The sequence below is a fragment of the Cyclopterus lumpus genome, chromosome 24 (assembly GCF_009769545.1).
Source record: "Cyclopterus lumpus isolate fCycLum1 chromosome 24, fCycLum1.pri, whole genome shotgun sequence".
NCBI classification, from domain to species: domain Eukaryota; kingdom Metazoa; phylum Chordata; class Actinopteri; order Perciformes; family Cyclopteridae; genus Cyclopterus; species Cyclopterus lumpus.
In genome coordinates this window covers 16,303,351-16,331,160 of record NC_046989.1, presented here as the reverse complement: position 1 = coordinate 16,331,160, position 27,810 = coordinate 16,303,351, and the positions used below count along the sequence as shown (strand labels likewise).

Below are 27,810 nucleotides of genomic sequence, written 5' to 3'. Positions count from 1 at the left end.
ATATGCCGATTGTGTTCGACTGGTGGAGATAGTGTATTCCACCAATTTAAGTGTCGTTAATCCAATGAATAAAAACAACAAGACAGCGGCATAAATAAATAAAACTTTATTTTCAGTAAAGAACAACACACACTATTGCATTCCATTCTGTTCACAAGCGATAGGGTGAATGAAAGAAAAAGCCATTCAGGCCCACAGATAAAATGTTCATTTGTAGTAACAGATGAATGTACTGTCCTGTACATCAATTGGACAACCTATTATTATTTCAAGCACTCCACTCCCCCCCCCCAGAAATACAAAAACATCCAATAAAATAAGATCCATACCAGAACTGTGTCAGTCCCACAGCTCAAGCTCTCCTAACGGGTGATGCTTCCAGTGGTTTCCACGGAGCGCCCACGACTACTTTTAGTAACATTTGAGTACACTTGAACCTGGAAGTATCATAGTCCGAAGGCAGTTGTTTTGTCCCCCAACTGTATTGAGAAGAACACATGTTTAGTCGAGACTACTATTGTTGCAATGCGTCAATCACACCTGCAGTCAGAGAAGGGAGGCGGCTTAAGATGCTGCACTGAGTGACTGCAGTGTAGATTCCTAAAAACCCCAAAGTGCATCAAAAACGGTAAAACTGATGACTGCTTATACCGCTGATTGTAGGAACCTTTTCAATCATTTATATATATATATATATATATATATATATATATATATATATATATATATATATATATATATATATATATATATTTTAAACTTTGGGTTCTTTTCCAACCGGTCCAGTTCACTATCCAGAACAAAATACTTATACGGACAGTTTTACAACTTTTGGTTGAAAAACCACCCTGGGCTAAAACGTCTGCTCGCGTTTGTCTTGCTGGGACGATGCAGAGCTCAAGATGTTGACCGGCACAGTGACCTACGCAGGGATCGATCCTGTGATATCCCCCCCCCCCGTGCTGCGTTCACTTCTCCCAGCACCACGTCACATGAACAGCAGCCAACGTGCCACGGCGAGTGCGTGGGAACGCTGCAATACAAAAGGACTGTTGCGATAACGCCGTCAACGGGATCACGGGTCCATCTTCTCCTGCTTCTTAAAAAGCTTCATGAGCTGGTTAAACCGGTAAGCGATCTGGTGAAAGAGGAAACACAAACGGTTATTGCTCCATCACAGTCGTATGGCTTCGCAGAACTACAACAACAGACAGAAGAGATGAACTTACCTGCTCCGATGGCTTATTGAGTTTCTCTGACAAGCCAGAGAAAGTCTCACGCGAGGCACCTTTGATCTTCAGGTCGATGAGAATGGCTCGATCTTCATCTCTGGGGGGGAGAGGGGGAGGAGCAGAATACTGGTGATGAGCATTAATCTTTTTCAGGGACAAAAGAACTGCTCGCACAGACAGATTGCTCTTCAATGGATCAAAAGTAAATGTCACATATCATTTCCAAACACTTCAAATTTGACTATTATTGCGAGGATTGGTCAAAATGTGTGTCTGCTATATGTATACTGAAGCGGTTATTCACAAAGTCCTGAGCAAGGGGAACAAACGAATACCGGACCAAGTACTGACCTGGTCCACGCCACCACCACCTCGCCCTTCTTCCAGACCACGTTCTTGGCAGAGAGACTGTTGGGGGACAGCGATGCCGGGGAGGACTTGGATTCACCGCCGTCTCTCTTGCAGTCGGACACGACCACCTCCTCCGCGTCCTCCTCCTCCTCCTTCCTGAACCGCTTGGATCTCGAGTTCTCTTGGCGCCTCCTCAGTTTTCTACCTTTGTCGCTTCTCCCCGCCGCTTCATCCCCCTCAGAGCCCGAAGCATGCGACGGCGACACCTGGCTCCCCCGATTTGTTTCCAAGCCTCCGGCTGGTCCACGCGGACTGTTATCCGACGCGCTTTCGGAGCCACTCATCCTTTCCCGACGCTTCGACGAAAAAGCTTTCGAGGGTCCTGGTCGAGTCGTCGCATCTTCTCTGCGCCTCGCGTTCTCGCCGGCGGTGACTGCGATCTCTTCTCTGCTGGCCGCCCGGCTCACCCGGCCAGAGAAATGATCGGGGCTTTGAAAACCGTTGTGTAACCGGTTGTCTGACGTAGCTTTGGGCGGATTTGTCCGTTTCTGTGAATCCTCAGAGGTATGCTGTCGAGTTGATGAATCTTTTTCGTGGAGTGACTCTTCTGTTAATGTGACATCCGCGTCGGCGACAGCCTGACCGCCCCAAAACAGACCGCCGTCGTCTTTGGCTCCCGCGTCGTCTCCTCCGTGGCCTTCTTCCGTTAGTGTCCCATTTAAGCTGTCGTCCGCAGTGAGCGTGGTGTCTGCGCCGGTGGTCGCCTTCCGAATCTTCACGATGAAGTGATCGTTGGACTTCTCCATCACCAGCGCCTGCATGGGCAGTTCGGGCTTGAACACGAAAGGCGTGGCGAGCACCTCGCTGCTGCTGCTGCTGCTCCTGCTGCTTCTGCTGGAGCAGCAGCTGGAGTTGTCGGTGTCGAGGGCCAGGTGAATGTCCTGCTCCGACGCGTCCTCCCCGTCCAGCAGAGCGTCCTCGCTGATGTGAGCGCTGATGACGCTGTCCGGGGTGGACATGAGGCGCATGCTCGACGGCTGCAGGAAGCTGAGGTGGCTGTCGGACTTGAGCGGCGACGGAATGGTGAGGGAGACGGCCAGGTCTTCGGCGAGAATGGAGTAGGTCCTCTGTGCGGCCGAGCACGACTGCAGTGACGCCCGGCTCACCGACGGCACCTCCAACATGCAGCTTTCATCGAATAAAGCCGGATTCAGCTGGATCCGGCCTCTGGATCGCGGGGACACTAGCCTGCGGGGGGAGATGCTGGCCCACGTCGCGATGAGCTTTGAGGGCGTATCGAATTTGATTGGGGACAGCAGTTTGGACGGAGAGTCAAACTTAGTTGGCGTGGTGATGCCGATGAGCCTCTCCCCGTCCTTCCTCGGCGTACCGAGGGCCCAGGCCGTGCCGTCCCCAGCGATGCCGCCGGTTTCGAGCAGGTCGGACCCTTGCAGGAGACACTTGAAGATTTCCCCCATTTGAGTGTCCCTCACCAGGTTGAACGTTAAACTGGAGGCTTGCTGCTCCGTGAGAAGCTCAAAGTCGGTTTTGTCGAGCAAAGAGCCATTCTGGGAGGCGACCAACGACGGCACGTTGCTCTTTTTCTCTGGAGTTGAATGGATGTTTTTCGGTGGGAGGAAGGCGGCCACGGTTTGTGTATCTGGGTTACTCGTGGGGCGTGGGTCAACCCTTCTGTCTCTTTCAATACGTGGGATTCGGATGTCTTTTCCTCTGCTTCCAAGGCCGGTTTTGTACGGCACGACAGCACCGGGGCGCGTTCGATGCATGCTGGCCGAAGCCAACTTTGCCTCCGCTTGTTGACACTGAGGCCTTTTTGCGGGAGGCTGTCGGGACACTTTCTCGTTTCCACTGGTTCTGTCGTCCTCAGGTTGAGCTCTTGCTGGTTTGCAAAGGCTCTTCAGGGTCATGTGAATGTGCTTAAACAAGTAGTCCAATTGGACATCTACAAAGTCCCACAGCTTTTGCTTCAGGTCGACCGCTTGCTGTTCAAAGATGCGTTTCACGATGCCGTTGTTCGATACGTTGCCGAACACGGATGCGATCAGTTTCTTCAGGTTGGACTTCAGCTCCTCTGCCTTACCGCATATTTGGCCGAAATGAGCGCCATCAACAAACTCTAAAAAAGACTCCTGGAAATTCTCCATCACGCCGTAGAAGCTCTTCTTGGGGAAGGTTTTGTGGAGCTTCATGTACTTTTTCCGGATCTCAGCACGAACGGCCTTGAATGTCCCCATTACTTCCTCTGTGCTGGAAAAAGAGGCTTTGCTTGCCGCGGGACAAACTGTTTTAAAGCGACTCTTTGGGCTTCGCGTTGACACGCCCGGCGTTTCTTTAATGGCGACACTCTTGGCTTCAGACTTCCTCTTCAACAAATTCTTAGGACTTGGTTTGTTTCCGACGGGTGGGGCTAACTTCGCCCTCTTGGTTGCAGGAACAGGAGAACCTCCGGCCGCCTCGTCACTTTCGCTTAAGATCTCCCCGTCCTCCAGATCGTTGTCGGAGCGGCTCGAAGGCGGGTCGGACTCCTTGTCCACCGGGGTTTGGGCGTCATGGTTTGCAGGAGAACCCGGATACTTGTTTTCTTTGTTTACATCCAACTTCTTTGAGTTGGCGTCAACAGGACTGCTGGAGAAATCTGCACAGGAGAGAAAGCAAGAGAAGTTTATCGAGACATTCAGCGTCTCATGATTAGGGATCAGAATATCTCTTTATTACAAAGTTTCTTGTAGAAGATCGGTATCCTGTATTTATGAGGTGCAGTACATGATTACCTGTTACTGCCATTAGAGAATGTAATGTGGATTAAATTAAGTACAAAAATAGTCCCCCTCAATGTCATTAAAAAAACAAACAAATAACAACCATCCTAAAACAAACAAAGATAATGTAATCATCAGGTTGAGATACAAACATTCTAATCACCACAAAACTTCTCAATATGAAACGGGCTTCCATAGTTTGGCAGCAGTCTTGGTTTCCTATAGTTCTTTTTTTCATGTGATTATAACTTAAAATGTGTCATTATCTTGGAACAACTTCTGGTGTGTAAAATCAGTGGAGTTCCTCTTCCAGATTTGATATCTTGAGTACATGAGATCATTTAGTTCCGAGGTTGGATCGATCAAGATAATGATTGAATTCAACCGCTATCTGCCCAAGCAGGGCCCACAACTAATTGTTTTTAGGCAACTTTTAGTTGCTGAAACTGAAAAATAAGTCACCTTATATATTTGGAGTAATCACAATACCATGCGGTTAAACGCCAGCTTAATAATAAAAAGTGACAAAAATGAACAAAGGCTTTATAACAGTAACCAAACTAAATGTAGTCGTAGCCTTGTGTTGATTACCACCGCGGATCCATTGGCCCTTCAGCATTAAAGTTCATTATCCATCTTTACTGCTCAGACAGCTGACCCTCCTCTCCCATACAGCTAAAAAAGACTGTTTTTGTTGTTTGCTGTGCTGTCCCTATTTTATACATGTTAGAAACCGGTTGCCAAAGAGCAAGTAATATTAGCCAATATCACAAAATAGTTGCCAATGGCAACCCTTACGGTCAAGCTCTGACAAAGAAATCCTGATTAAGAGACAGGTTGTGACCACAAGGTAACAGGAATACATCTAATTCATACGGACGTATTGTTTTATAAACAGGCCACCGTTACCTTTTTGAAGGCTCTTGACATGACTTGGCTTGCCATGAAGATGGAGATGACTTCTTTTAGTTATCCGTATTGGGCTCCTCAGAGGGCTGATGACATCGGGGATCCTCTTCAGATTGCTCAGCGTGTTCATCATGGAGTCCTCATCGTGAAGTAGCGGCATCGAGCTGGACGGCTCGACGTTGTTCTGGCGACTCTTTCGGGGAATGAAGCTCTTTTTAGGCGTGAAGGCGAGGCCGGCGTACTTCTCCGCCGCCGCCGGCTCCCCCGTCGTGCTGCTGACTTTAGACACGCCGATGCAGCCGGTAGAAGAGCTCGGCTCGGCAGCGATGCTACTGCTGTCATTGCTGTCTTCATTTGCCCGTGTTAAAACGTAAATGGCCTCAGGCAGACTCAGCCCTTCCTGTGGAAGGGAGTCGAGGCTTATTGTACTGGATACAGCCTCTGCGTCTTTAAGACCGCCTTGCAAGCGAGAGGCGTCCTTCTTGTGACTGGAAACGGACGCAGGAGGACACGGTCCGCGCCGGCAGTCCTGAGGTAGAATAGTGGGAGGAATTTGCTCACTTCCGCGGTTGGCCTCGTCAGCGACGGCTTCAGCTGCATGCGTTTTCCTTAAGGGTGAATCTTCTTCGCCTGAATCCGCGGGGAGGCTTTTCTGTCCTGCGGCTTTAGGAGTACTACACTTCAGCTCCACACTTGGATCAGGCACAATGGGGTCTTCAACAAAAACAGACATAACCTTATTATATCCAGGACTTACTTTTTGTGAAGAATTGCCCATGTGGCGTTTATGAACGCTTCCGGACGTGGCAGCGTCACCATTTGAAGCCTCCAGGGGTCCACAATCATCTCCCTGGCTGTCTGAGGCGAGCTTGGCCTCACGATTTCTTGAGACAACTGTCGCTTTTAGAGAACTGACCGGTGGTGAGGTTGGTGTGAGTTGCACGGTCATCCGATTCTCCGCAGCGTCTGGGCGTTGGCTACGGGCTGAGGTAGTTTGAGCTGAATTGTCTCCAAGTTGCTCGTTAGCAGCAGGAGCGGCACTCGTGTTTCCTTCCTTTCGCTGGACAGCTTTCACATCCTCGCATCTCTCGCGTGCCCTTTTGGAACTTTTTGGAGTGCGCGAGGATTCTTCCGCCAAATCCCCCGACCCTGCTTCTAATTCACTGCTGTTCACTTCATCGATCACACACATGTCCTCAATGTTGGGCTGCGAGCTCTCATCTTCTGGTTCGTCTCCAACTTCCATGTCCGCTGGTGTGAGGTCAGCCTGGCTGTCGTCGAAGGGCAACACTGGCTTCTTAATTGGCGAAAGGGTCAGGTTCAATGTCTCCATGAAACACAGCTTCCTGTTTGGACTGTTTTCCTCCACAGTGATTTTCTCAGGGATATTTGGATCTTCGGATGATCTATTTATGGCCACGTGTGTCTTTTCTCGTCTTTCCTTACTACCGATGTCCACTTTACCCCGGTCGGATTCTTTTGATCTCGCTTTCTCGCGTTCCCTGCTTGTGCTCCTCTTGTGCTTTCTGCTGACTTTATCTTCATGTCGCCTGTCCTCCTTCCTTTCATAATCCTTGGGAAGCCTGTCCCCTCCCCTCTCTTTGGAGAACTCCCTGCCGCGCTCAGCATGTTGATATGAAGACGATCTTTTCCGGTCCTTTGAGTCTGAACGTCGGACATGTCCATCACTCATCTTGACTTTTCTATGATCTCGGCTGTGGCCCTCTTTAGAGCTGTGAGTGACGCTATGGTCAGAGTCTGATGTGGACATTTTGACTGCATCGCGCCTACGTTCCCGACTTCGGCTCCCTTTCTTGTCATCAGGGGGAACTGCATTCTCTGGTGGAGGACTTTTAGACCGGTCTGATCTGGGCTTGCTTTTACATGATCTGGAGTCATATCTTCTTTCTGTGTCTTTGTGAGACCTGTTTTTGTCAGGGGCAGAACTGTCCTTGTTGGGATCTGAAACACTTCTATATCTCCTATCTGTTGGCTCAGGTAGTTTTTGATATTTTTCGTCTCTGTGCTTGGACTTGCGCTTGTCTGATTCAGTGTGTCGGGTTGATGAACTGCTACCGGACTTCCTGCTGGATCCGCCGGGCAGATTGCTTTCTTTCCTGGGAGGTTGAAGAGGATAGCTTGGAGGATGATCCTCCCTGGGAGGTGAAGCTGGTAAAGTCCGAAGAGGACAGGATGGAGCAGGAAGTGGCGGCGGTGGACAGGAGGGTGGCGGAGGACAAGAGGATGGCGGAGGACAGGAGGGTGGCGGAGGACAAGAGGGTGGCGGAGGACAAGAGGGTGGTGGAGGACAGGAGGGTGGCGGAGGACAAGAGGATGGCGGAGGACAGGAGGGTGGCGGAGGACAGGAGGGTGGCGGAGGACAGGAGGGTGGCGGAGGACAAGAGGGTGGCGGAGGACAAGAGGGTGGTGGAGGACAGGAGGGTGGCAGAGGACAAGAGGATGGCGGAGGACAGGAGGGTGGCGGAGGACAGGAGGATGGCGGAGGACAGGAGGGTGGCGGAGGACAGGAGGATGGCAGAGGACAAGAGGATGGCGGAGGACAAGAGGATGGTAGAGGACAAGAGGATGGCGGAGGACAAGAGGATGGCGGAGGACAAGAGGATGGCGGAGGACAAGAGGATGGCGGAGGACAAGAGGATGGTAGAGGACAGGAGGGTGGCGGAGGACAAGAGGGTGGCGGAGGCCTACTCATGGAGCGCTGACTGGAAGATTTTTGATCCCGCAGATTAGTAACGTGAGATTGGTGATGATGGTGACGTTTGTTTGATCTGAGAAAAAGAAAAAAGAGAAGGTATTAATCACTTTACATAAATACAATCAGGAGAGAGAGCTCACAAAAAAATAACACGCTGCTGGCATTATATTTTACAAATCCTACATGGAATTGTTACATCCTCTTATTATGGAGTAGTTCATAATTACATTAACCTACAGCACTAAACAGAGATCTCCGCCTACCGACTTTCTGGAGATTTCTAAATGAAAAGTTGTTGCTAAAACTTACTGTTGGTTCAACCTCTGAATCTCAGCATCTTTTCGAGTCACCTCTAGTCTTGCGGTTTGTAAAAGTGCAGAGATGTTCTTTTTGAGACGGAAGTTCTCAGTGTTCAACCCTGTATTCTGTTTAGAAAGGGGGGGGGGGGAAATATCAAAACATGTTAGTGCTGTGGGGTTTTTAGAACCATTTTACTGGAATACCCAGGTTCCCTCATCAGATTATTCCAGGATCACCTCAAGAAGGGGCTTCAAACATATATTTGTACTATGCATTTGACTACAAAACTTTCTCTTTCAGTTTTGGCCTTCCAACATTTTTTTTATCTGAATACATAAATCATTATGAGCTTTTTCCATTTTTCTGACTTCTGTCAAACATAATTACATTCAAGCAATAATGCACAACTTTTTTGAAACAGCTAAAGAATAAGGAAAATAACACAAACCTGCATCTGCATCTGCTCCACTCTCCTGCGTAACTCATTAATTTGGTTTTGAGCCGCTTGGAGTCTGGACTTCAACTGCACACAAACAAAAAAGAAAAAGGCCTGTGAGATAGTTGGCCCGCTGGCAGCAGCATTCTGCATCTCTGAGCGTGGTGATCTCTGCAAAGCCTGCATCAGAGCATTGTCATACTCCTTTAACAGACTTTTGTTGTGTATGACACCGAATAATGACCAAAGAGGTAATGCCGTACTTCACAATTCACACCAGACTGTTACAGGTCAACAGAGAGAAAGGAATCATGGAGCACACGGCAAATCACCTCAGAGTACGACGTCTCTCTGCTCTGCTGTTCCTCTGTGACAATTTCTTCATAAAGATCCATCGATTCTTTCAGCTGAGACGCCATCGGGGATGCCTTCTCTGTGATACACCAAAATAGGACAAATATGATAAACCGCAATTATAAAACCTCAATGTTTGACCGAGGAATCTGTGCCGGACTACCTGCACAGCACTGGAATATTATTTATAGTAATAACATTGTGACCCAATGGAGCAAAATGAAACTTTCAGAAAAGACTTTTACCTGCATTGCTGCTAAAAGTGATATCTAGGCCATCATAGATGTCCACAGAATCCTCATTGGCATCAGGTACAAAGACTGTGGAATGTAATATACATGTATTATTAATGTACGTCGTCAGCTACTGTCAACCCTTTTCTCTCCGTAAGACTTGAATGTGTCCTGACCATAATCACGTAAACATTTATTCCCCAATGCTACATGTTTCATTCCATTGTTATAAAAAGGCGCCATATAGAGCATACATTTGACAAATAAAATTAAAACAATTGCGGGAATTAGTATTTATTTAAGGTACAACATTCCATTTAATTATCCAATCCCAGCTGACATTGGGTGAAGGCAGGCTTCACCCTGGACAGGTCACCAGTCCATCTCAGGGCAGATATAGAGACAGACAACCATTCACACTCACACCTACGGGCAATTTAGAGTCCAATTAACCTGCATGTCTTTGGACTGTGGGAGGAAGCCGGAGAACCCGGAGGGAACCCACGCTGACATAGGGAGAACATGCAAACTCCACACAGAAGCACTGCCCTCTTGCTGTGAGGCGACAGTGCTAGCCACTACACCACCGTGCAGCCCCAAGGTACAACATATGTATCTATAGTTACTTTGAAAACAAAAAACTACTCCATGTATTGAAAACATTGAATTATTTTAATTCTGGTAAAAATGTACATAGTATATTTGGGGCACCCATCTTCAAAGACTATACAATTTGAATTGCATATATGCAATCATTTTATGACACTGAATTGGAGTGAAACTACTTCTGTAGCCCTTCGTAGGGACATCTGCACTTTATTATATGCCAAAATAGCCATATTACAATCCAACATTCCATATAATACACGAATACCACTAAATAAAATAAAATAAGTGTTTTTTTTTACTTACGACCAGAGCTGTCGTTGGTGTCCATGTTGTCCATTCTTCCAAGTGTCTCTGTGGCTCAGTTCCTTAAGGAGTTCTTTATAGTAAAGCCAAAAGAAAATCAATAGTTATTACCAGTCTACAAACAAAGCATAGAATCGAGAGCAGAGACAAGACCACAATTAAACAAGAACACATTGAATTAATCCTCAATTGATTCAAGTGTAACCATACCAATCTTAAAAGGGGCACTCCACCAATTAAACTTGGCTTGTAACATTGAAAAGGACCCAGATGATGTCATCTGTGTAATCTCATCTTTTACTTTGCTACGATACATTTTCAACACAAGGCTTTGGGCTGCAAACCAGTAATGGAGTTTAAAAGATGTCTGCCGGCCAGGAGGATAGAACTTTAACTTGGGCCGCTTTTACAAAATCTGTCTCTTGTTTATCACCCAACTCAATGAACGTGCAATACCAAATCACCATACTCTGGTAATCAGGGCCGGGCATTATGACAAGATATACTAACTGAGGATATATATATTTGTCAATTTTCCATATTGTTTATACCCTGGTAGTCATCTCTTTATTACCTCTGGTTGTATTAGGTAACTGCAGGCAATGTTGCAAAAACAATGAGCAGAACTACTTTATGGAACTACTAGTCCCTTCATTTTGTATGCGAGTTGTCCAAAAATGGAGGTGTCAGTTCGTCTGTTCTTCCACTGAGCAATGTCCTAGTTGGTTTACCCACAACACGCACGGTGAGCTAACCGTACTCGTCTGTGGTGGGCAAACAAAGGCCGGCCACTGTGTCGCTAGCTAACGCTGGACCTCTTTTGTTCACTTCCAACATAACAAAGACCACAGCAGAGGACAACGCTTTTTTTGTAACAGCAGAGCAAGGCAGAGAGGAAACAAGAGTAACACGACTGCTGAGTTTGTATCTCGTGTGGGAATATGGCTCCACTTTTGTCACTTTCTGCCCCCCCCCCCGCCCCCCCGGCCTTGAGCGGATACTTGACACTCTGAGCTCAGGCTCGAAGCTAACGTTGACATCACCACTAGCTCTAACCTAACTATCGTCCCGTCCTAAACTGTGAATACACACACACACAACTTCTCCTGGAATGTACAAACATCATAGATTATTTATTCTTAATAATAAACAGGCTCAGTCAGACCACTGTTCGCTGTACTCAATTCCTGCGCTGCCAAAAGGGGTCAGAGGTTAAGGACCAAAGGTCCAACCGGGGAAAGTGCTCCGCGGATAACTTCGGGATACGGATGTGAACTTGAATGTAGCACATTACAGTTAGTGAATCACATATCGGTGTACTTACTTGTTTGCGTGTCGTTACGTCTCCTCCTGTTGTTTACAACTGTAATGTCGCGCCAAGACTTCGTTGCACCGGAAGTGACGACATTTCCCGCCGCGGTCTGTCACCGCCGTGGGTGTGTTCACGCGGCTCCTCGGGTTTTTTTTTTTTTAGAAAATATTCCTCAAAACAGAGGGTGAAACCCGGGGGGGGGGGTGAGCCCCGTTGTACGGCGTCTCGCGGTCTTCTCACATCTCCCCACAGCCAACTGACATAAGCGAAATCATTTCAATTAAAAATAAAAGATGTGGCAGCAGCTCGCTCGAGCGAAAGTTGTTCCACCCGCGGGCTTTGCGCTGTGCTCTCGCGTCGCTGTCCGGCAACGTCATCACAGCGCGACGCAGGAGAGGGTGGAAAATCCAACCCCGGCCCGACCCGGAAGGACTTGCGCTTCACTCACATGTGGACAGGATTTTAACGCTAGACACGGGAACATGCATGTGTGTTGTGATACAACCCTAGGCAGACACGCGCGTAATGTAGCTCGTAGTTTGGTTTAATATCAGCCACTCGGGACACACTGTTCGTGGAACGCGCGAGCTCGTTTTTACGTTGAAGTCCGCGCCGCCAGAAGGCGACAAATGATACGATGGAGAATTTAGAATTAAGCCTGTCATCATTGGGCACCATATGCAGACATGTTGCCAAAAGTCACAACGAACTGAGCCAATATCTGTCCAAGCAGGTAAGACATTTATATTTCGGGGTGGTACGGAATAAAAAAATAAATGTAGAGTGTTTTCTATTCACGTGGACTCGAAACGTGTCCTGCGTGCGGCGTGCTGTCACCTTCCCCATCTCACGTCAGTAGGCTCCCCACAAAATACACACTTTCAATGTGTTTTGAGTCATTAAAACTATTCTGCTGCCTTGTTAATCCCCCGGATGTCAATATTTTTGAAAAAAAAACATAATTTCTTTGTGTAATTTTGTTGTCAGCCATCAATGTGACAATTGGGACCCCATCCCGCACAATCTCCCCTCAGATATGGAGCCAGCAGGACAGGCAGTGTATTCTAGAGTGTGTGGCCCAGCTGCTGTTGGAGAAGGATTACACGCTGCTGATCGCTCGACACCTGCGCCCGCTGGTTTTGGACCTGCTGGAGCGCAATGCAGAGAGGGTCAAAGCCGGTGGCAGGATCAACCATGACCTCCATGAGCGCCTGTGTGTGGCCCTCAGCAAGCTCCTTGGCGTCAGTCCCGATGCGCAGGCGTGAGTGGAAGCCGGGACCCTCTGGCACTCAGACACCCGACAGATCGTCCGATCGTTTCCGCGAGCCGTGTCCCCTCTGACCGATTCTCCCACCTCTCTCCGCCAGGTTCGCTGCGAGGTACTTCAACGACGCCCCGCCAGTGTTCCAGCGGCTCTTCTTCACCAGCGAGGAGTCATCGGCCGTCCAGTACGGCCCCAGGAGGATGAAGCTGCGGGACCTCATGGGTGCCACCCTGCGTTTCCTCCAGAGTGACTGTGCCAAGTTTCGAATGCTCTGGGACTGGAGTCCCTGCGTATCCCAGCTGCTCACCAGCGATGTCATGGTTCGAGGGTATGTACTCTCTTGTTCTTTACACTAGAAGAGGTTTCATGGGCCGTCCGTGCGACGTAACAAATTCTTTCAGCCCCGGCTGGTTTCATTGGTTAAAATCAATACAACGACAATGGAAACAATCTTTTGGGTTCATAACAAATAGTTTAATTTAGCATCAGATCAACCTTTAAAAATTGCTGCTACAGTCATGATTGAGCATGGGAAGGTCCATCGTATACTTCCATCACATTGCTCTAAGCTCTTATGCACTATATCTTATACACAGATGATGCTCACCACTTCCATGTTTGAATATATGACTGTCCCACTATATCCCTGGGAAGGAGGGAGGTTGTGGAAGAGATCAAGTATAAGGCACGACTCGTTTGCATTATTTCGCCTAACAAATTAAACATACGGTATTTCTCTCTTTGTCTCCAACAGGTACACTGCCCATTGTTTAGCGATGGTCTCTCACATGACTGACAATCAGAAAACCATCTTTCTGAGAAAGGTGCTGTCAAGCGATGAGATCCTTCACATGAAAATTAAGTATGTGTCTTTTTGTGTTTCCTTGTTTTTTATATCTCTTGTCATATGTAGGGCAGATTATTATGGGTCATTTTTTGTTTCAATCAGCGGTGGAAGAAGTGATCTGATTCCTTAATACACAAGCCCTGAGCACAATTACAAGCCCTGAGCACAATATTTTACTTCAATAAAAGAACAGAAGTATCATGCCAGTATCATAACTATTTTTTTTTTTTGTATCTTTCATTAGAGCTTTGGAAGAAACTCAACAGCTAGAGGTAGAAAAGGCCCTGGTGTTAGCCAATCAGGGCTCTGTGATGTGGCGCCAGGAGAAGGCTAATAAGTTTACCAGGGGCCATGTGGTATCAGAGGACCTCTCCCAGAATGTCGTGGCAGTCTGTGGGGTTGTGCTACCCCGTATAGTTCCGAGACAGACTGAACTGGTATGTACCCTTTGATTTGTTGCATAAAATAGTCCACTGTTGATCTTTTTTGAAAAATGTTGGTTTTGTTTTGCAGAGGAACCCCAAAGATCTGGTGCTCGTAGACTCCACCTGCCGTAATCTGAGAAGACTGGCATTGGCCGTGGCTTCCCAGAAACCCGTGCTGCTCGAGGGTCCTATCGGATGTGGCAAAACTGCCCTGGTTGAGTTCATGGCTGCTGTCACAGGACATACGAAAGCCACAGAGATCCTGAAGGTCCAGCTTGGAGATCAAACTGACAGCAAGGTGAGAGTGAATGTAATCAGTCTAAACCTGAAGGGGCACTCCACCAAGTTTCCACATATATTTCCACATTTACTGAGGCTGAACAATTGAACCAGAAGGAAATGTGGAGTTTTGAAGAAGGGGGGATTTAGGACACAGAGAGGGTCTATTGAAGTACAGTATGGTCCAAAATAACCCAGGACAAAGTAGTATCAAAACGTCGGCAGTCAAACGGCACCTGCAATATCCTTTTTGGATCCTGTTCTCGAAAAAATCCCAATCCCTCCAGGCGCCTTCGATTTTAATGCGTCGTGTGATTGGCTCACTGCCGCAGCAGCTACAACCTCTGTACACGGCGTTAACCAATATATGTGCGCTGTGCAGTGCGGCAGCGATTAGCGAGCCAGTGTGACACACACACACACACACACACACACACACACACACACACACAGAGCTTCCATTCACACGATTCGCATTAAATTAAGTACTCTGTTGCCATCGGTATCACTTTAAGGGTACCGGTATTGATACTACTATCGTATTCTTTTTAAACGGTAGAGAGTTGCATTATGAGAATTGTAGGATCCAGTGTTTTTGTAAGCTTGGCCCATACAAGGGACTAAAAGTCGGTGTCTCTCGGCCTCTGCTGCTTTCAGTTTAACCATTCTTTTTCTTTCTTTCTTTTTTTTTTAAAAAGAAATGTCCCATGTCTGTCTTTAAACTTTATGGACACTCCAATACAAAATCTCCGGAGTGCCCTTTTAACATTCGATGCAGGGCTGAACTTTTGTGTTTTTCATTTGGTTCACAGATGCTGCTCGGGATGTACCGCTGTACTGATATACCAGGGAAGTTTGTGTGGCAGCCGGGAACGCTGACACATGCCGTGTCCAAAGGCCAGTGGATCCTCTTGGAAGACATCGACCACGCACCTCTGGACGTGGTGAGTTCAGACTTGTTGACAATGCACTCGCACCAATGCAGTAGATTCTAAATATAACAGCTTAATGTGATGACCCCTTTTGTTGTGGACACATCATTGCAACAACCTTCTACTTCTTTTTTAAGATATCGGTGCTCCTGCCTTTGATGGAGAATAAAAAACTGATGATTCCGGGACGGGAGGATTGCATCGATGTTGCTCCTGGATTTCAGTTCTTTGCAACAAGAAGGTAAGAACTTCATTACATGTCAAACGTACTTGTGGAACAGCAGCTTGTAGTGATATGATCTTTGGCGGTAACCTGATTATCGTTCCCCTTTTATTGAGGTGTCTCACTGTCTGAGCGTGTTCCTGTGAAAACAAAATCCTCCTGGAGGGTATCCTCTCTGATCTTTTTGCATCGTTACAGTCTCAGTCAGCTTCAAACAATGTATGTCGTCTAAAATCACTTTTCGTTAGCAATCGCTAAGCTGAAGTCAGCAAGTTCCACCCATATTCTGCAGTTAGGAACATTCTGTTGAATCCAACTGGCGACACTTGCACGATGTACGGTTAGGCTAAGAGTATGAAAAGGATCTTGCGTGAGGCCTGGTGTCCTACATTTTGATAGACAACGGCGTTCAGCTGCCCGCGCAAACGTTGACGGAAGTAGCCGAGCGATCGATTGGAAAAGAGAACTTGAGACAGTTCAAACCCGGCCGACTTTGACGCCGCCGTATGCCGATCCAGTGGCCAGTCATGACTCATGACATGGAGTGTGCTTGTGCGTTTGCAGGATGTACCTCAGTGGCGGCAGTTGGCACAAACCGCAGAACTCCCACGCGGCGCTGCTGGACAAGTACTGGACCAAGCTGCAAATGGGCAACATGACACGGGAAGAGCTGAAGAAGGTGAGTTTTGGATAGATGAACTGTATCCGTCCCAAAGGGGAGTTTTGTCTTTGGGCCTGAAATAAGCAACGCCCCCCAGTTTTGTACAGCCTCACTTCCTTTCCCCGCCTCCTCTTCTCCTCATGTCTCTGTCCCGCGTCCTTGCGAGAGACGCAAGCAGAGGAGGTGAGGAGAGAGGCCACGGGCATTTAACGAAAGGGATAACCACAAAATGATGAGTTGATTGTCCGCAACTTCCGAAAACGAGTTGCTGGTGTCCGATTTGTTGTTTTTAATAATGAATAACAATTCAATGAATTGATACCCATGTATTTTATTATCTACGTTTTGATTACGGATTGAGGAGACGACCTTACAACTCCCCCTCTCTCTGCGTGTAGGTGCTCATCAGCCGGTATCCGAAGCTGACGGTGGTGTCGGACCGCCTCCTGGACATCTACTGCCAGCTGACCGGGGAGAGACACTCTGACCCGGACACGAGCGTCCTCCAGACCTCTGACGACAGCCAGCAGTTCAAGTCTGAGGACAGAAGCACATCGCTGGAGGGGAGAGCCCTGTCGCTGAGGTGAGGCCCAGCTCACCCCTCCCCCTGCTCTCCCTTTTGCTTTCCTTTGTCGCCAGTTTTGACAAAATAGTGATTTTAGGAAAAGGTGTCCCACTGAACACACTACAGTCATATATATATATATTTATTTATTTATTTATTAATTATGTATATGAGAAAAACCAACTGACAAAATGCTGCATTTGAACCTTTTATTAAAACATTAAATGCAGTAGTAATGCCTTGGTGGCCAATAGATAAAGGTGCAGACCGTGAAATGAAATCTCTAACGTCATTATTCTGAGCCTCCTACCCAAACATCTTTGTAATGATAAACTCAAACCCAATTATCGGACCTTTCGCTTTGTTATCTCTCACTAACCAATCGGTAGCGAGCGACGGATCCATCCTGCCGTCGTTTTGGGCCGTCCGATCAGAGCAGTTCACATGTTTTTGCGAGACAGTCGAAATAAATATACAACATTTTTATTTCTGCAAAGCGCCTCACAACAACCTGTGCAGCTGCCACACGTATTGCCATTGTTTCACAATTTGTCTCTCTTTATTTTGTTGTTTTTTCATGAATCAATCTCGATAGTTGGCTATGTAGGACAATACATAGCCATATCAAATATCTGTGCAGCAGAAATGGAAAGAGAAGAGATCCTGACTTTAAGTCCTTAGTACACCCGGTCCTTCGTTTCCCACAATGCAGCTCGTCCGTGTTTCTTTTTTTCATTTAGGCCATCCTATAATCTAGAACAGTAACCCCTGATACTGACATTGTCTCACTTGAGTTATTCACACAGACGGATGCAAAGGTCACGTAGGGCCACGTGCCGTGCACAGCCTCGCGTTAGACAGTGTCTGGCCTCTCTGCACCAGCACTTACATCATCAAAACTGCCTGCCAGCCTGCAGCGGCAGTCTTTAATTAGCTTTCCACTAGCTGCTGCTTGCGCTCGCTGGATTATCGATTGGGCCGCCCGCCCTCTGTACAAGTGGGCCGGAATCCCAGATTCTCCAGGTCAAACCTGCACACGGGACATCCTGCACAAAACGCCCTTCTGAAGTAGCCAAGCTGCCATCAATCGAGACAGACAAGTCTTTCATTCACTTCGCCCCCATAACAATGCAAGCGAAGATTCAACCGTCTAATCAATGTGTCTGTGGTTTTCCATGCCTTGCACTTCAATAGCACATGTATACTTTTCATGGATCAATGTAATTAACTGCACAGCTCGGGCCCGCGGTGCTCGTATGTGTTGCTCGTTGGGGTCCACGTTATTGAAGAAGGCCTCCTGTTGCCGGCCGACACAGCGACGCTGGGTCTTGTTTTTTTTTCACAGCATTAATGTTGAATATGGCGCCCTTTAAAAAAAATAAAAAATGGTTTTCTTGATGCGCCTTTGCCGTGATCCCACAGGGACTTACTGAAATGGTGTGAGCGGATCAGCGTTAACTTTGACGGCACCTCATCGGCCACGGCACAACATGTCTTCCAAGAGGTGAGTGGTTTCGACCTCTTGACAACGTAGGCACATAAAAGAGATGACACACCTTTTCTATCACACAGCTGGCAGAAAACAGCCTTTGTCTGTATTAAGCTGGGTGCCGCCAGCGGTGGTGTTTTGTGGGATGTAATGTACTGACGGATGCCTTGTTGGTGGGTGCCTCTCTTTGCCAGGCTCTCGACTGCTTCACAGCCATGCTGTCTCGTCCTGAAAGTCGACTGCGAATGGCCGAGATCATCGGAAGCAAGCTCAACATCTCCAAAGAGAAGGTGACCGGCCTCTATTGCAAAAAACATTTTTTGGAGGGAGAGGCATTTCCCATACCTGAGGGGAAAAACTAAATCCATCAATTTCCGATTTTGTTTTTACTATCTTCATTGTAATTCCAGGCCCAACACTTCTGCCAGATGTATCAGCCCGGTATCTCTGTGTCCGAGCTGGAGGTCTCGGTGGGCCGAGTGACGCTTTGTCGAAAGCAGACCGAAGCGGTGCAGCTGAGTGTGTAAGTGGGACATCCCACCCACCTTTGACCTTGTTTACGGCGCATTGGCTGGTCACTGTGCCAGCCTTCACCTACTGATAGAATTAAGCAGACCCCCTGCTGGCAAAGCAAATAAACATTGAATTGATTGTGGTAAACCCATCGATCTAATTGTATCAGGATGTGCCCAAATATTCGCATTGATTATTCTCGAAAGACAATATGAATTTGCTCAGACTGAAAACAAACATTGCGTGTGACTTTATGGACCATTTCACAGGCGCAAACGCAAACATCGCAGATGTGTGCCAGTTTGTTTCCTGTCGCAGTTGAAGGTACACACTTGAAGGTGTACACTCCCCAGAACTATTTAGCCACTCTTCCATAAAGACCTCTGTGGAGGGTACGGCTTAAAGTGGTCCTGTGGACAGATCAATCTCCGCTGTGGAGCTTTGCAGATCCATCAGGGTTAACTTTGGTGTCTTAGTGGCCTTTCTGATGAATGCCCTTCATTTCCACCACTCAATCAATTTGGACTAATTTGTCCATGCCATTAAATAGTCCATTAAATAAATTCCAAATAGAATAATAATATTTTTTTTATCCAGGTTGTCAAACCCCCCCAAAAAACACATACTTTTGTGTGGTGGCTAATGGTAGCTGTGTGCTACCCTGTATTTAAACATAAACCACTATCTGATAACTTCCACTTTCAACTGTAAATGTTCTGGTCAGGAAATATCTTGAGAAAAATGTCACATGATTCCTTATCAAAAATCTCTTCACTATTCTATTTATTTCAAGTATTTGCAGTGTAAATCTCTACATAGTCTGGTGTGTGGTTATGCCAACGATTTTAATTAATCATTTTATAGTAAATATTTAACCTGCGATCGTGAGATAACAGGATAAAACTATTATTATCAAAATGTATATTAATAATAAAATATTATTAATATGGAAGCCCTGGCGTCTAGATATTCATCTACTTTTTCAGATTTTTAAAAGGTATTTTAACCTTCAAGCCTGTTCCCGTAGTCTGCATTTTATGGGTCAGGGGGGGCTGGACAGTGACCACAGCATCTCCATACAAAGCCTGCCACTGACTGTGTAATCATTAAATGTGTTCTTCATTGCCACGAACAGGGACAACCAGACATTTGCTGCCACGCGTCCCTCTGCCGTGCTGCTGGAGCAACTGGCCGTGTGCGTCGCCAAAGGGGAGCCTGTTCTCTTGGTGGGAGAGACGGGAACCGGCAAGACTTCGACCGTCCAACACCTGGCCAGAGTCACAGGTCTCTATGTCCTCGGGGTTACACAAGAGCTTTGGATAAATGCAGCAGCCCATCAATGACTTCACGTGGCTTACAAGACCATCCCTGATTCAAATATCCCCCATTGTGTTCTCCAATGCAGGACACAGGCTGCGGGTTGTGAACATGAACCAGCAGAGCGACACTGCCGACCTGCTCGGAGGGTGAGTGGCACACAAATGTGTCCTTAATATCACTAACATAGCATTTTTCCATCTCCATAGAGATTTCACCACTTGGTGGAATCCCCCCAAAATCTGTCATTTTGATAGATTATTCCAAGTTTGGGCTGCAACAGGCTTGCCTTCTTACAAAAGGGCAACATCTAACAAAAATCCATCTCCATAAAATGGTGCATGGAGTTAATTGTATTGATAATATTAAGACCGTCATTTGTAACAATCTGATCAGAGACTACAGATGAAAATGAACCCTCAGGTGGAAACTGAAATGCTGATTTAATGTGCACTGTTCCTGGTCAATGTATAAATAAATGCGTCTCCAAACAAACTCGCTCGGAGGTTGCGACGCGCATCATTATGTTATTTTTCCATCCAATGCAGCTACAAGCCAGTGGACCACAAGCAGATTTTGCTCCCTCTGCGGGAGGCCTTCGAGGACCTGTTCTCCCAGACTTACTCAAGGAAGCAGAACCTGACCTTCCTGGGTCACGTGCAGACCTGCTTCAGGGGCAAGCGCTGGCAGGACCTGCTCAAACTCATGGACCACGTCTGCAAGTCGGCGCTCACCAAGGAGCTGGAGGAGAAATCAAATGGTAGTGCAGTGGAAAGAATACACATAAATAATAATAATAATGTATATGTAGCACAATGAATGACTAATGTTCCTTGTGTGCGTTTGTGCAGCTGCCTTGCTGCAAGAGCCGTGGGAGGCATTAGCCGCCAAGCTGAACCAGACCCAGCAGCAGATCCGAGCCTGTGAGGCGGCCATGGTCTTCGCCTTTGTGGAGGTAAAGGGGTGGTTTGGGTGTTACACGAGATTTCTTAAAGAAATAGTTTGTATCTTTTTAAGGGAGATTGTATGAGGGCGTATTTGCTACAGTAGATGGTCGACATACCCCCACTTCGGAGGAAACAGACATGAGTGCCAGCACTGTGGACGGTGGGCACCAGCAAAGCCTATGCTAGACACCTAAGTGTCTAGGCAGTGTGCGCTATATTTATCTTAGCGTCAGACAGGGAAATGAACAGTTTGTTTGACTTTCCAGAACACAGGAGTTTCCTTCGGTCAGTTGGTTTGTTTGTGTTACTCTGTGACTTTGGGGAAACCCGACTCACTCTTTTAAAAATACCAAAGTCACACAGTAACAGATCAAACTAACTCACCAGCAAGTTGGCGGTAGATCAGCAACCCCTGTGGGTCTGCAATGTGAATTACAGTTTTTTTTTTTTGTTTTTTTTTTTTTTCTCAATGGAGTCTGGTTGCTTTGTCATTGATAATGGTCAGACAAGGTAAACCGGCAAAAAGATTCTAAATGTAGGGTACACTTCAAGAGACTAAGATATGTTTGGCTGCTGCTCCCCGTCCACAGAAGTCCATTGCTTTACTTCCGTGCTGGTACTCCTGTCTGTTTCTCCAAACTGGATACCAGCCTAATGATTAAGATGCATGCCGCATAACCATACCTCTCTCTCTCTGTACTGTCAAATAAATGCAGAAAGCCCCAAAAACAGCCTTGGCGGAGCAGCTCTAATAGCTTTGTATTCCTCTGTAGGGAACATTAGCCCTGGCGGTAAAGAAGGGCAACTGGATCCTGCTGGACGAGATCAACCTGGCAGCGGCCGAGACCCTGGAGTGTTTGAGTGGACTGCTGGAGGGCAGCGCCGGGTCTCTGGTGCTGCTGGACCGCGGGGACACTGGTGAGGACCGCTGTCATGTCAGAATCCAGTTTCAAATGTGTTCACCATATCCACATCCAAATAACTTATACTATAAATATACTGACGCAAATAGACAAAGTACTGAAATACGCGACTCTGTGTATTTTGGATGTTTTCTCTCCTCCAGTCTGAAAGACATCATTTGAAAGCAAATTAGCCCCAAATCTCAAAATTGATCAGTGCATGAAAACCTGTTCCAGCTTTTTAGGGCAACGCAGCATTTCTACCAGCACCAAAGCACTCCATTATTCACTCAATCATCAACTAGATCTGCTTTTTATTGACTTGATGTGAAGTTCACACATGTGACACTCAAAGGATGACAATGATGGGCCCAGATTTTGGCATTGTGAATCAAATATGTCAAATATATCAAATCCAATGCCATTCGGCATTGGATTTTTCTCATATTCCTGGCATTGTTGCCAATATTGTTATGTTTTAAAAACATTAATTTTTTTATCACAGAGCCCCTGGTCCGTCACCCAGACTTCCGGCTCTTTGCCTGCATGAACCCAGCTACTGATGTGGGGAAGAGAAACCTGCCTCTGGGCCTCAGGAACAGGTGAGCGTGTGCAGAGGTGACGGCAAACTGAACGTCTCAACATCCCGCGAGACTGAAGTATTATTTCATTTTAGTTTGTTGAAATAACAGAGCGTATCAACAATTCCATTCCTTATCTTTACCACGGAGGGTTATCCAATCGTCATATATATATATATATATATATATATACTTACTTATACTGGCTCAGTGCATACTGTAGTCTACGATCTGAAGGAGCCAACAGAACCCCATCATCTGCAAAGAACAGTACAAAGTTCCGGAAACCTTTAAAAAAAAAAAAATCAAGCTTACTTATCGGGGATCATTTGAGCAGTGATTGCCATAGTTTTTGCTTAACAGTGATTTGACGTGTGTGTGTGTCTCTGTCTCTCTTACTCTCCTCTCTCTCTGTCTCTGTCTGTCTCTCTCTCTCTCTCTCTCTCTCTTTCTCCCAGGTTTACTGAGCTGTATGTGGAGGAGCTGGAGAACGAGGGAGACCTGCGGATTCTGGTTTCCGACTACCTCAAGTGCTTGAATCCACACAGGAGTGTCATCGGTGGCATCATAAGGTTGGCTTTTACGTCATGTCACTGCAGGTCAAATCAAAGTAACTGCTGTTTGAGACCCTGCTGAAGGAGAACTTTTCATTCCATTCTAAAAATAAAAATAAAAAAACTCCAATTTGTACAGCTTTTTTGAGCTGTATGAACTTTCATTGAATCAAAATGTAAGTCCAAAGAAGTAAAGCACGAGGCTCTTTGTAATAAAGATGGAAATGCATTATCTGTCATAAAGCTTCTTTTTAAGGTAACTCCAGTTCCAACAGTGCAGGTTTCTGGGGACACTTAGTTACAAAAAAAGCACATGCCAGTCCTCATCTTAACAAACTCTCACTCCTTCTTCCTCTTCATGCCTATTTTGTTGCTTTTTTCTTCTTCAAAATCCCACTCTAAGCTCAAGCTGATTTACTCCTCGATTGTGTTTCATTCGCAGCTTTTACCTGTCGGTACGAAAGGAGGCCAACTCTCATCTGGTGGACGGGACGGGCCACAGACCTCACTACAGCCTGCGTACCCTGTGCAGGGCACTGAAGTTTGTGGCAACAAACCCCTGCCACAGTGTGCAGCGCTCGCTCTACGAGGTAGGAGGCTAGGAAACCCAAGTTGTTTCCATCCCCGTCACCTGCAAGTATTCTGAGTAAACGGTCTCCCTGATTCCTGTTGGCAGGGTTTCTGCCTGAGCTTCCTGACTCAGCTGGACAGAAGTTCCCACCCAGTGGTCCAGAAGCTGGTGTGTCAGCACATCCTGATGGGGAAAACCAAGTGTCTCAAGCATGTAAGGAGTTCTGAGAGCTACATTATTATTATTTTTAAGTATTGTATTTGAGCTTTGAAAATATCGACCTTCTGTATGTGATAAAATAGAAGTTAATGGATAGAGATGTTTGGACACCGGAGGGTGGCCAAAATGTTTTATCTTGATATTTTGTTCATTTCATATCTCGATAATTATCTATCTAGCTATCTATTTATCTATCTAAGCACGATTTCTGGTAATTCAATAAATATATAGTCTATACGAAGTGACCACATATTTTTGTATACTTCAATACTTGACGAATAAGTCTTTTCTTTTTGATTAAGAACTTGAATCCATTTTCAAGTGAAATAAATAAATATAGGCCTAGCCTACAATATGTAAAATATTAAAAGAAATTATCATTGTTACAGAAACGTCTGCATACAGTGTACATGTTTCCTTTACTCTGCTAGATGAGAATTGACAACTATATGAACCCGTTGTGGTGATTGTTTTGTGAGATATATATATTTTAAATGTATGTATATATGTTTTTTTGGTAATACATTTTTAGTGGCCTTTTTCCTTTTCCAAATCAAAGGTTAGATGATAACTATAAGATTGAATTTTATAGATCAACAATGGACTTGACCGAAGGGTTTAGGACAAAACGTGTTACTATTTCAGGTTTGTCTCAGATGGGGTTGAGCAGCATTGTTTCAGTATCACTAAAAAGTAGTTTTCTTTTTTTTTTTTTAAAAGTCCAACCTTTTATCTAAACCAGGATATTTAGGAACGGCCGAAAAACTAATTTTTCTTTGTTTGCTGCAGCCCATCCCGGCTCCCTTAGACCGTCCCTGCGTGGAGGTGGAGGGCTACTGGGTGTCCCAGGGGGAGATGGAGCCGGCCACGGACCCCAGTTACATCCTCACCGCCTCAGTCAAACTCAACCTCCGCGACCTCGCCAGAGTGGTGTCTGCAGGGTAGGAAAACTGTTGCCCAGCTTGGCCCCTATGCCCATGACTTCCCCCAAATCAATCGGTTAATCTATAAATATCCAGACATTCATTTTGTCGGAGCTAGTTCTGGCTCTTGGTAAAGGATGCATCAGGACAAAAATGTGATGGGACTGAATTCCGCCCTTTGCGGTCAGTGATCGGCTGGGCAGGAAGCCTTGTATGGCTTGTGTTGAGGACAGCCAACCTCCTGAACTAAATATTGGTATAGAGTTTTCAGTTAAAGCATCAGATTCAACGTGGATGTTTTAAGGATCCAGTTCATCCCAGAGGTGTGGGCTGAGGTTTGAGGTCAGGGCAAACTTGGAGAACCGTTACTTTAATGCAGCTGGCTTTGTGCAAAATATCATTCCATGGTGCAGCGTTAGATTTGGCCTTTAATGGAAATGATCGGACCAAATCATGTAAAACACTGAGAGCAAATGTACTCAAAGTACATCATATATCAACATTGTGACAGGTTTGGGTCTCGGGCAGGCACCAAAGAGGGTAACACACACAATCGTGAGGGCAGTAACAGGTTTTATTTGTTTATTTGTCACGCTTCTGGTAGCGAACGATCCGGGCATCCGCTACCCGCTCTTCCTCCTCTCCAGCTACTCCTGTTCTTATATGGAACACAAAACACACACACACACACACACACACACACACACACACACACACACACAATTGATCCCAGCTGAGGCTCATTTACACATCACGACACCGTTCCCTGAACCACACCCCCGCTCCACCCACTCTGCAGCTGAGCCTAGCCACACCCCGCTGCCACAAACATATTATTGCCATAAAGTGCAATCAAGTTCACATTGTGTCAATAAGTAACATTTCATTTAAGTAAGGGGTCGAGGTTTTGATTACATGGAGTACATTTATTAATGCAAAGGTTTTTTTTGGCCTAAAGTTTGTTGCAGTAGTCATAATGACTAAACACAAAATAACCTTCTTTTAGTCAAAGCTGCATTACCTGATTTTGTCGTTAATAGGAGGTGTTATAATTACAATATTGTTAGCGCAGCTTTATGGCATGAATTATTTAATCATTCTAGATGACTCCAGTGTCGCAAACAAAATATCTTGAACTATGGAATGTGAAAACACCCTGTCGTCTGTCATGTGTGAAGAAGTGTTCTGGCTTTGTTGTTGCCCTCCTCACCGCTCAATAGCCCTTCAGGTATATATTTGCCCCACAACATCGCTCTACGTTGTGCCCATTGACAAGTCTCCCGCTCTCTGTCTGTGGTTGACCCTCGCAGGACTCACCCGGTGCTGATCCAGGGGGAGACATCAGTGGGGAAGACCAGCCTGATCCGCTGGCTGGCTGCATCCACGGGGAACCAGTGTGTGAGAATCAACAACCACGAGCACACCGACATCCAGGAGTACATCGGCTGCTACTCGTCAGACGACAAGGGCAAGCTGGTGTTCAAAGAGGGTACGAATATGCTCATTTACAAGGACATTCCACAGTATCTGAGACTTCTATGTCTAGGTGACAGCGGTTTAAATCCAAAGCACTGTCGAGAGTAACAACAAGAATATTTTTTATTTAAGAAGGAAAAATATTATTGCTAGATATGCACTGATACCGATATCTGATATCGTTCCAATATCGACTCAAATAGTATCCGTTATTATCCGGTGCATCCCTAATTATTACAAAAGTCAAATCCAAAAGAACAAACAAGTGCAACCATCAGGTATATCTATATTTATAATGGCATGCTATTTTGCCTCCAGTAGTTGCGAGCATGTTATATCACATGCATGTGAAAAACACAACAACACGTCAATGGGCTGCACTGGTCAGGAGGTCATGTCCTCAGTATTTTTGTCTGGGAATATCTGGACCAGAAATGCAATTTCTTTTCAATTTCTTAGTCATACTCATATTTATAAGGTCAGTAATCACGTTTCTGACCATAACAGAGGATATGTCGACCATTGTTCTCCACAGACGTTAGTCAATTGCTTGTCTATCTGCCGCAGGTGTTCTGATAGACGCCATGAGGAAGGGCTACTGGATCATCCTGGATGAGCTGAACCTCGCCCCCACTGACGTCCTGGAGGCTCTCAACAGGCTGCTCGACGACAACCGGGAGCTCTTTGTGGCCGAGACACAGGAAGTCATCAAGGCTCACCCCAGATTCCTGCTGTTTTCCACCCAGAATCCCCCTGGTCTCTACGGCGGTAGAAAGGTATCCCCACTCGTTCAGTCCGAGAGGGAATGGTCAGGTGGCATGGCTACAGCGAGGTCACCTGCTAGATTCCCTTTGCTCAAACTCGTAGGTTCAGGTCGAGAGATCTCGATAACGACTTGGCAAGATTGCCAGGAAATTTGATGCGGATGAACTCTAATTCCTTGGTGACTCATCCATTGTATCTTGAGGCACTTTTAAGTTTTTATGCACAATGACACGTTAAAATCTTAAGGACGTGAAAAACCGTATTAATAATTTATTTAAAAAAATATTAGCACACCACCCAATGGACGGACTGCATTTTAAAATACACTGCTGGTCTGGCTCCTTTGGCGCTATCGCATCAACATTTAAAATGTTAAAATATTTCAAATCTCGGTTTTGGCGTCCTGTGCCGTTAGCCAAAAGAAGTGTTCACCTTTTTCAAGGGAAGACACCGGCTATTATGACTATCTGTGTTGCACCATCAGCCTTTTCTGGGTGAGTATAAAATATAAATCACATGGTTTGCAGAGAGAAGGAAGTTCACGGTACAAAAATGTCCGGTAGACTACAAAATGATAGTGTTCTCTGGGATCGCGCTGTATCTAATAAACTCCATCCACTTCTCTTGAGTAATCTTTTTTCTGTCTGATCTCCAGGTGCTCTCCAGGGCTTTCAGGAACCGCTTCGTGGAGCTGCACTTTGATGAGCTGCCCAGTGGAGAGCTGGAGACCATCCTCCACCAGAGATGCAGCCTGCCTCCATCCTACTGCACCAAGCTGGTCATGGTCATGCAAGACCTCCAGGTAACATTTATACACTCTTG

General features: G+C 46.2%; 2 protein-coding genes across 4 annotated transcripts in view; one reads left to right on the top strand and one right to left on the bottom strand.

The window, feature by feature from the left end:
- Window positions 1–91: 91 nt before the first annotated feature.
- Window positions 92–11,911, bottom strand: casp8ap2 (caspase 8 associated protein 2). Its single transcript, XM_034527582.1, has 10 exons — window positions 11,548–11,911; window positions 10,224–10,296; window positions 9,324–9,398; window positions 9,057–9,157; window positions 8,737–8,811; window positions 8,298–8,413; window positions 5,273–8,061; window positions 1,584–4,239; window positions 1,230–1,329; window positions 92–1,138 (listed from the first exon to the last, which is right to left on the bottom strand). Exons 2-10 carry the CDS (start codon window positions 10,255–10,257, stop codon window positions 1,076–1,078), a joined length of 6,009 nt encoding a protein of 2,002 aa, XP_034383473.1. The 5' UTR covers window positions 10,258–10,296; window positions 11,548–11,911; the 3' UTR covers window positions 92–1,075.
- A 49-nt stretch (window positions 11,912–11,960) lies between these two features.
- mdn1 (midasin AAA ATPase 1) overlaps window positions 11,961–27,810 on the top strand; it is a 51,428-nt gene continuing 35,578 nt past the window's right edge. For all 3 annotated transcript variants that reach the window (XM_034527580.1, XM_034527579.1, XM_034527578.1), the window contains exons 1-26: window positions 11,961–12,268; window positions 12,570–12,796; window positions 12,903–13,127; window positions 13,554–13,661; window positions 13,891–14,083; window positions 14,160–14,369; window positions 15,163–15,294; window positions 15,420–15,523; window positions 16,070–16,184; window positions 16,565–16,749; window positions 18,154–18,235; window positions 18,415–18,510; window positions 18,631–18,743; window positions 19,869–20,017; window positions 20,139–20,199; window positions 20,599–20,810; window positions 20,902–21,005; window positions 21,771–21,915; window positions 22,405–22,501; window positions 22,939–23,052; window positions 23,477–23,624; window positions 23,711–23,818; window positions 24,614–24,765; window positions 26,058–26,236; window positions 26,791–26,999; window positions 27,644–27,790. In XM_034527580.1, the coding sequence (XP_034383471.1) occupies window positions 12,173–12,268; window positions 12,570–12,796; window positions 12,903–13,127; window positions 13,554–13,661; window positions 13,891–14,083; window positions 14,160–14,369; window positions 15,163–15,294; window positions 15,420–15,523; window positions 16,070–16,184; window positions 16,565–16,749; window positions 18,154–18,235; window positions 18,415–18,510; window positions 18,631–18,743; window positions 19,869–20,017; window positions 20,139–20,199; window positions 20,599–20,810; window positions 20,902–21,005; window positions 21,771–21,915; window positions 22,405–22,501; window positions 22,939–23,052; window positions 23,477–23,624; window positions 23,711–23,818; window positions 24,614–24,765; window positions 26,058–26,236; window positions 26,791–26,999; window positions 27,644–27,790 (3,711 nt within the window). In that variant the 5' untranslated portion in view covers window positions 11,961–12,172. The remainder of the gene's footprint in view (window positions 12,269–12,569; window positions 12,797–12,902; window positions 13,128–13,553; window positions 13,662–13,890; window positions 14,084–14,159; window positions 14,370–15,162; window positions 15,295–15,419; window positions 15,524–16,069; window positions 16,185–16,564; window positions 16,750–18,153; window positions 18,236–18,414; window positions 18,511–18,630; window positions 18,744–19,868; window positions 20,018–20,138; window positions 20,200–20,598; window positions 20,811–20,901; window positions 21,006–21,770; window positions 21,916–22,404; window positions 22,502–22,938; window positions 23,053–23,476; window positions 23,625–23,710; window positions 23,819–24,613; window positions 24,766–26,057; window positions 26,237–26,790; window positions 27,000–27,643; window positions 27,791–27,810) is intronic.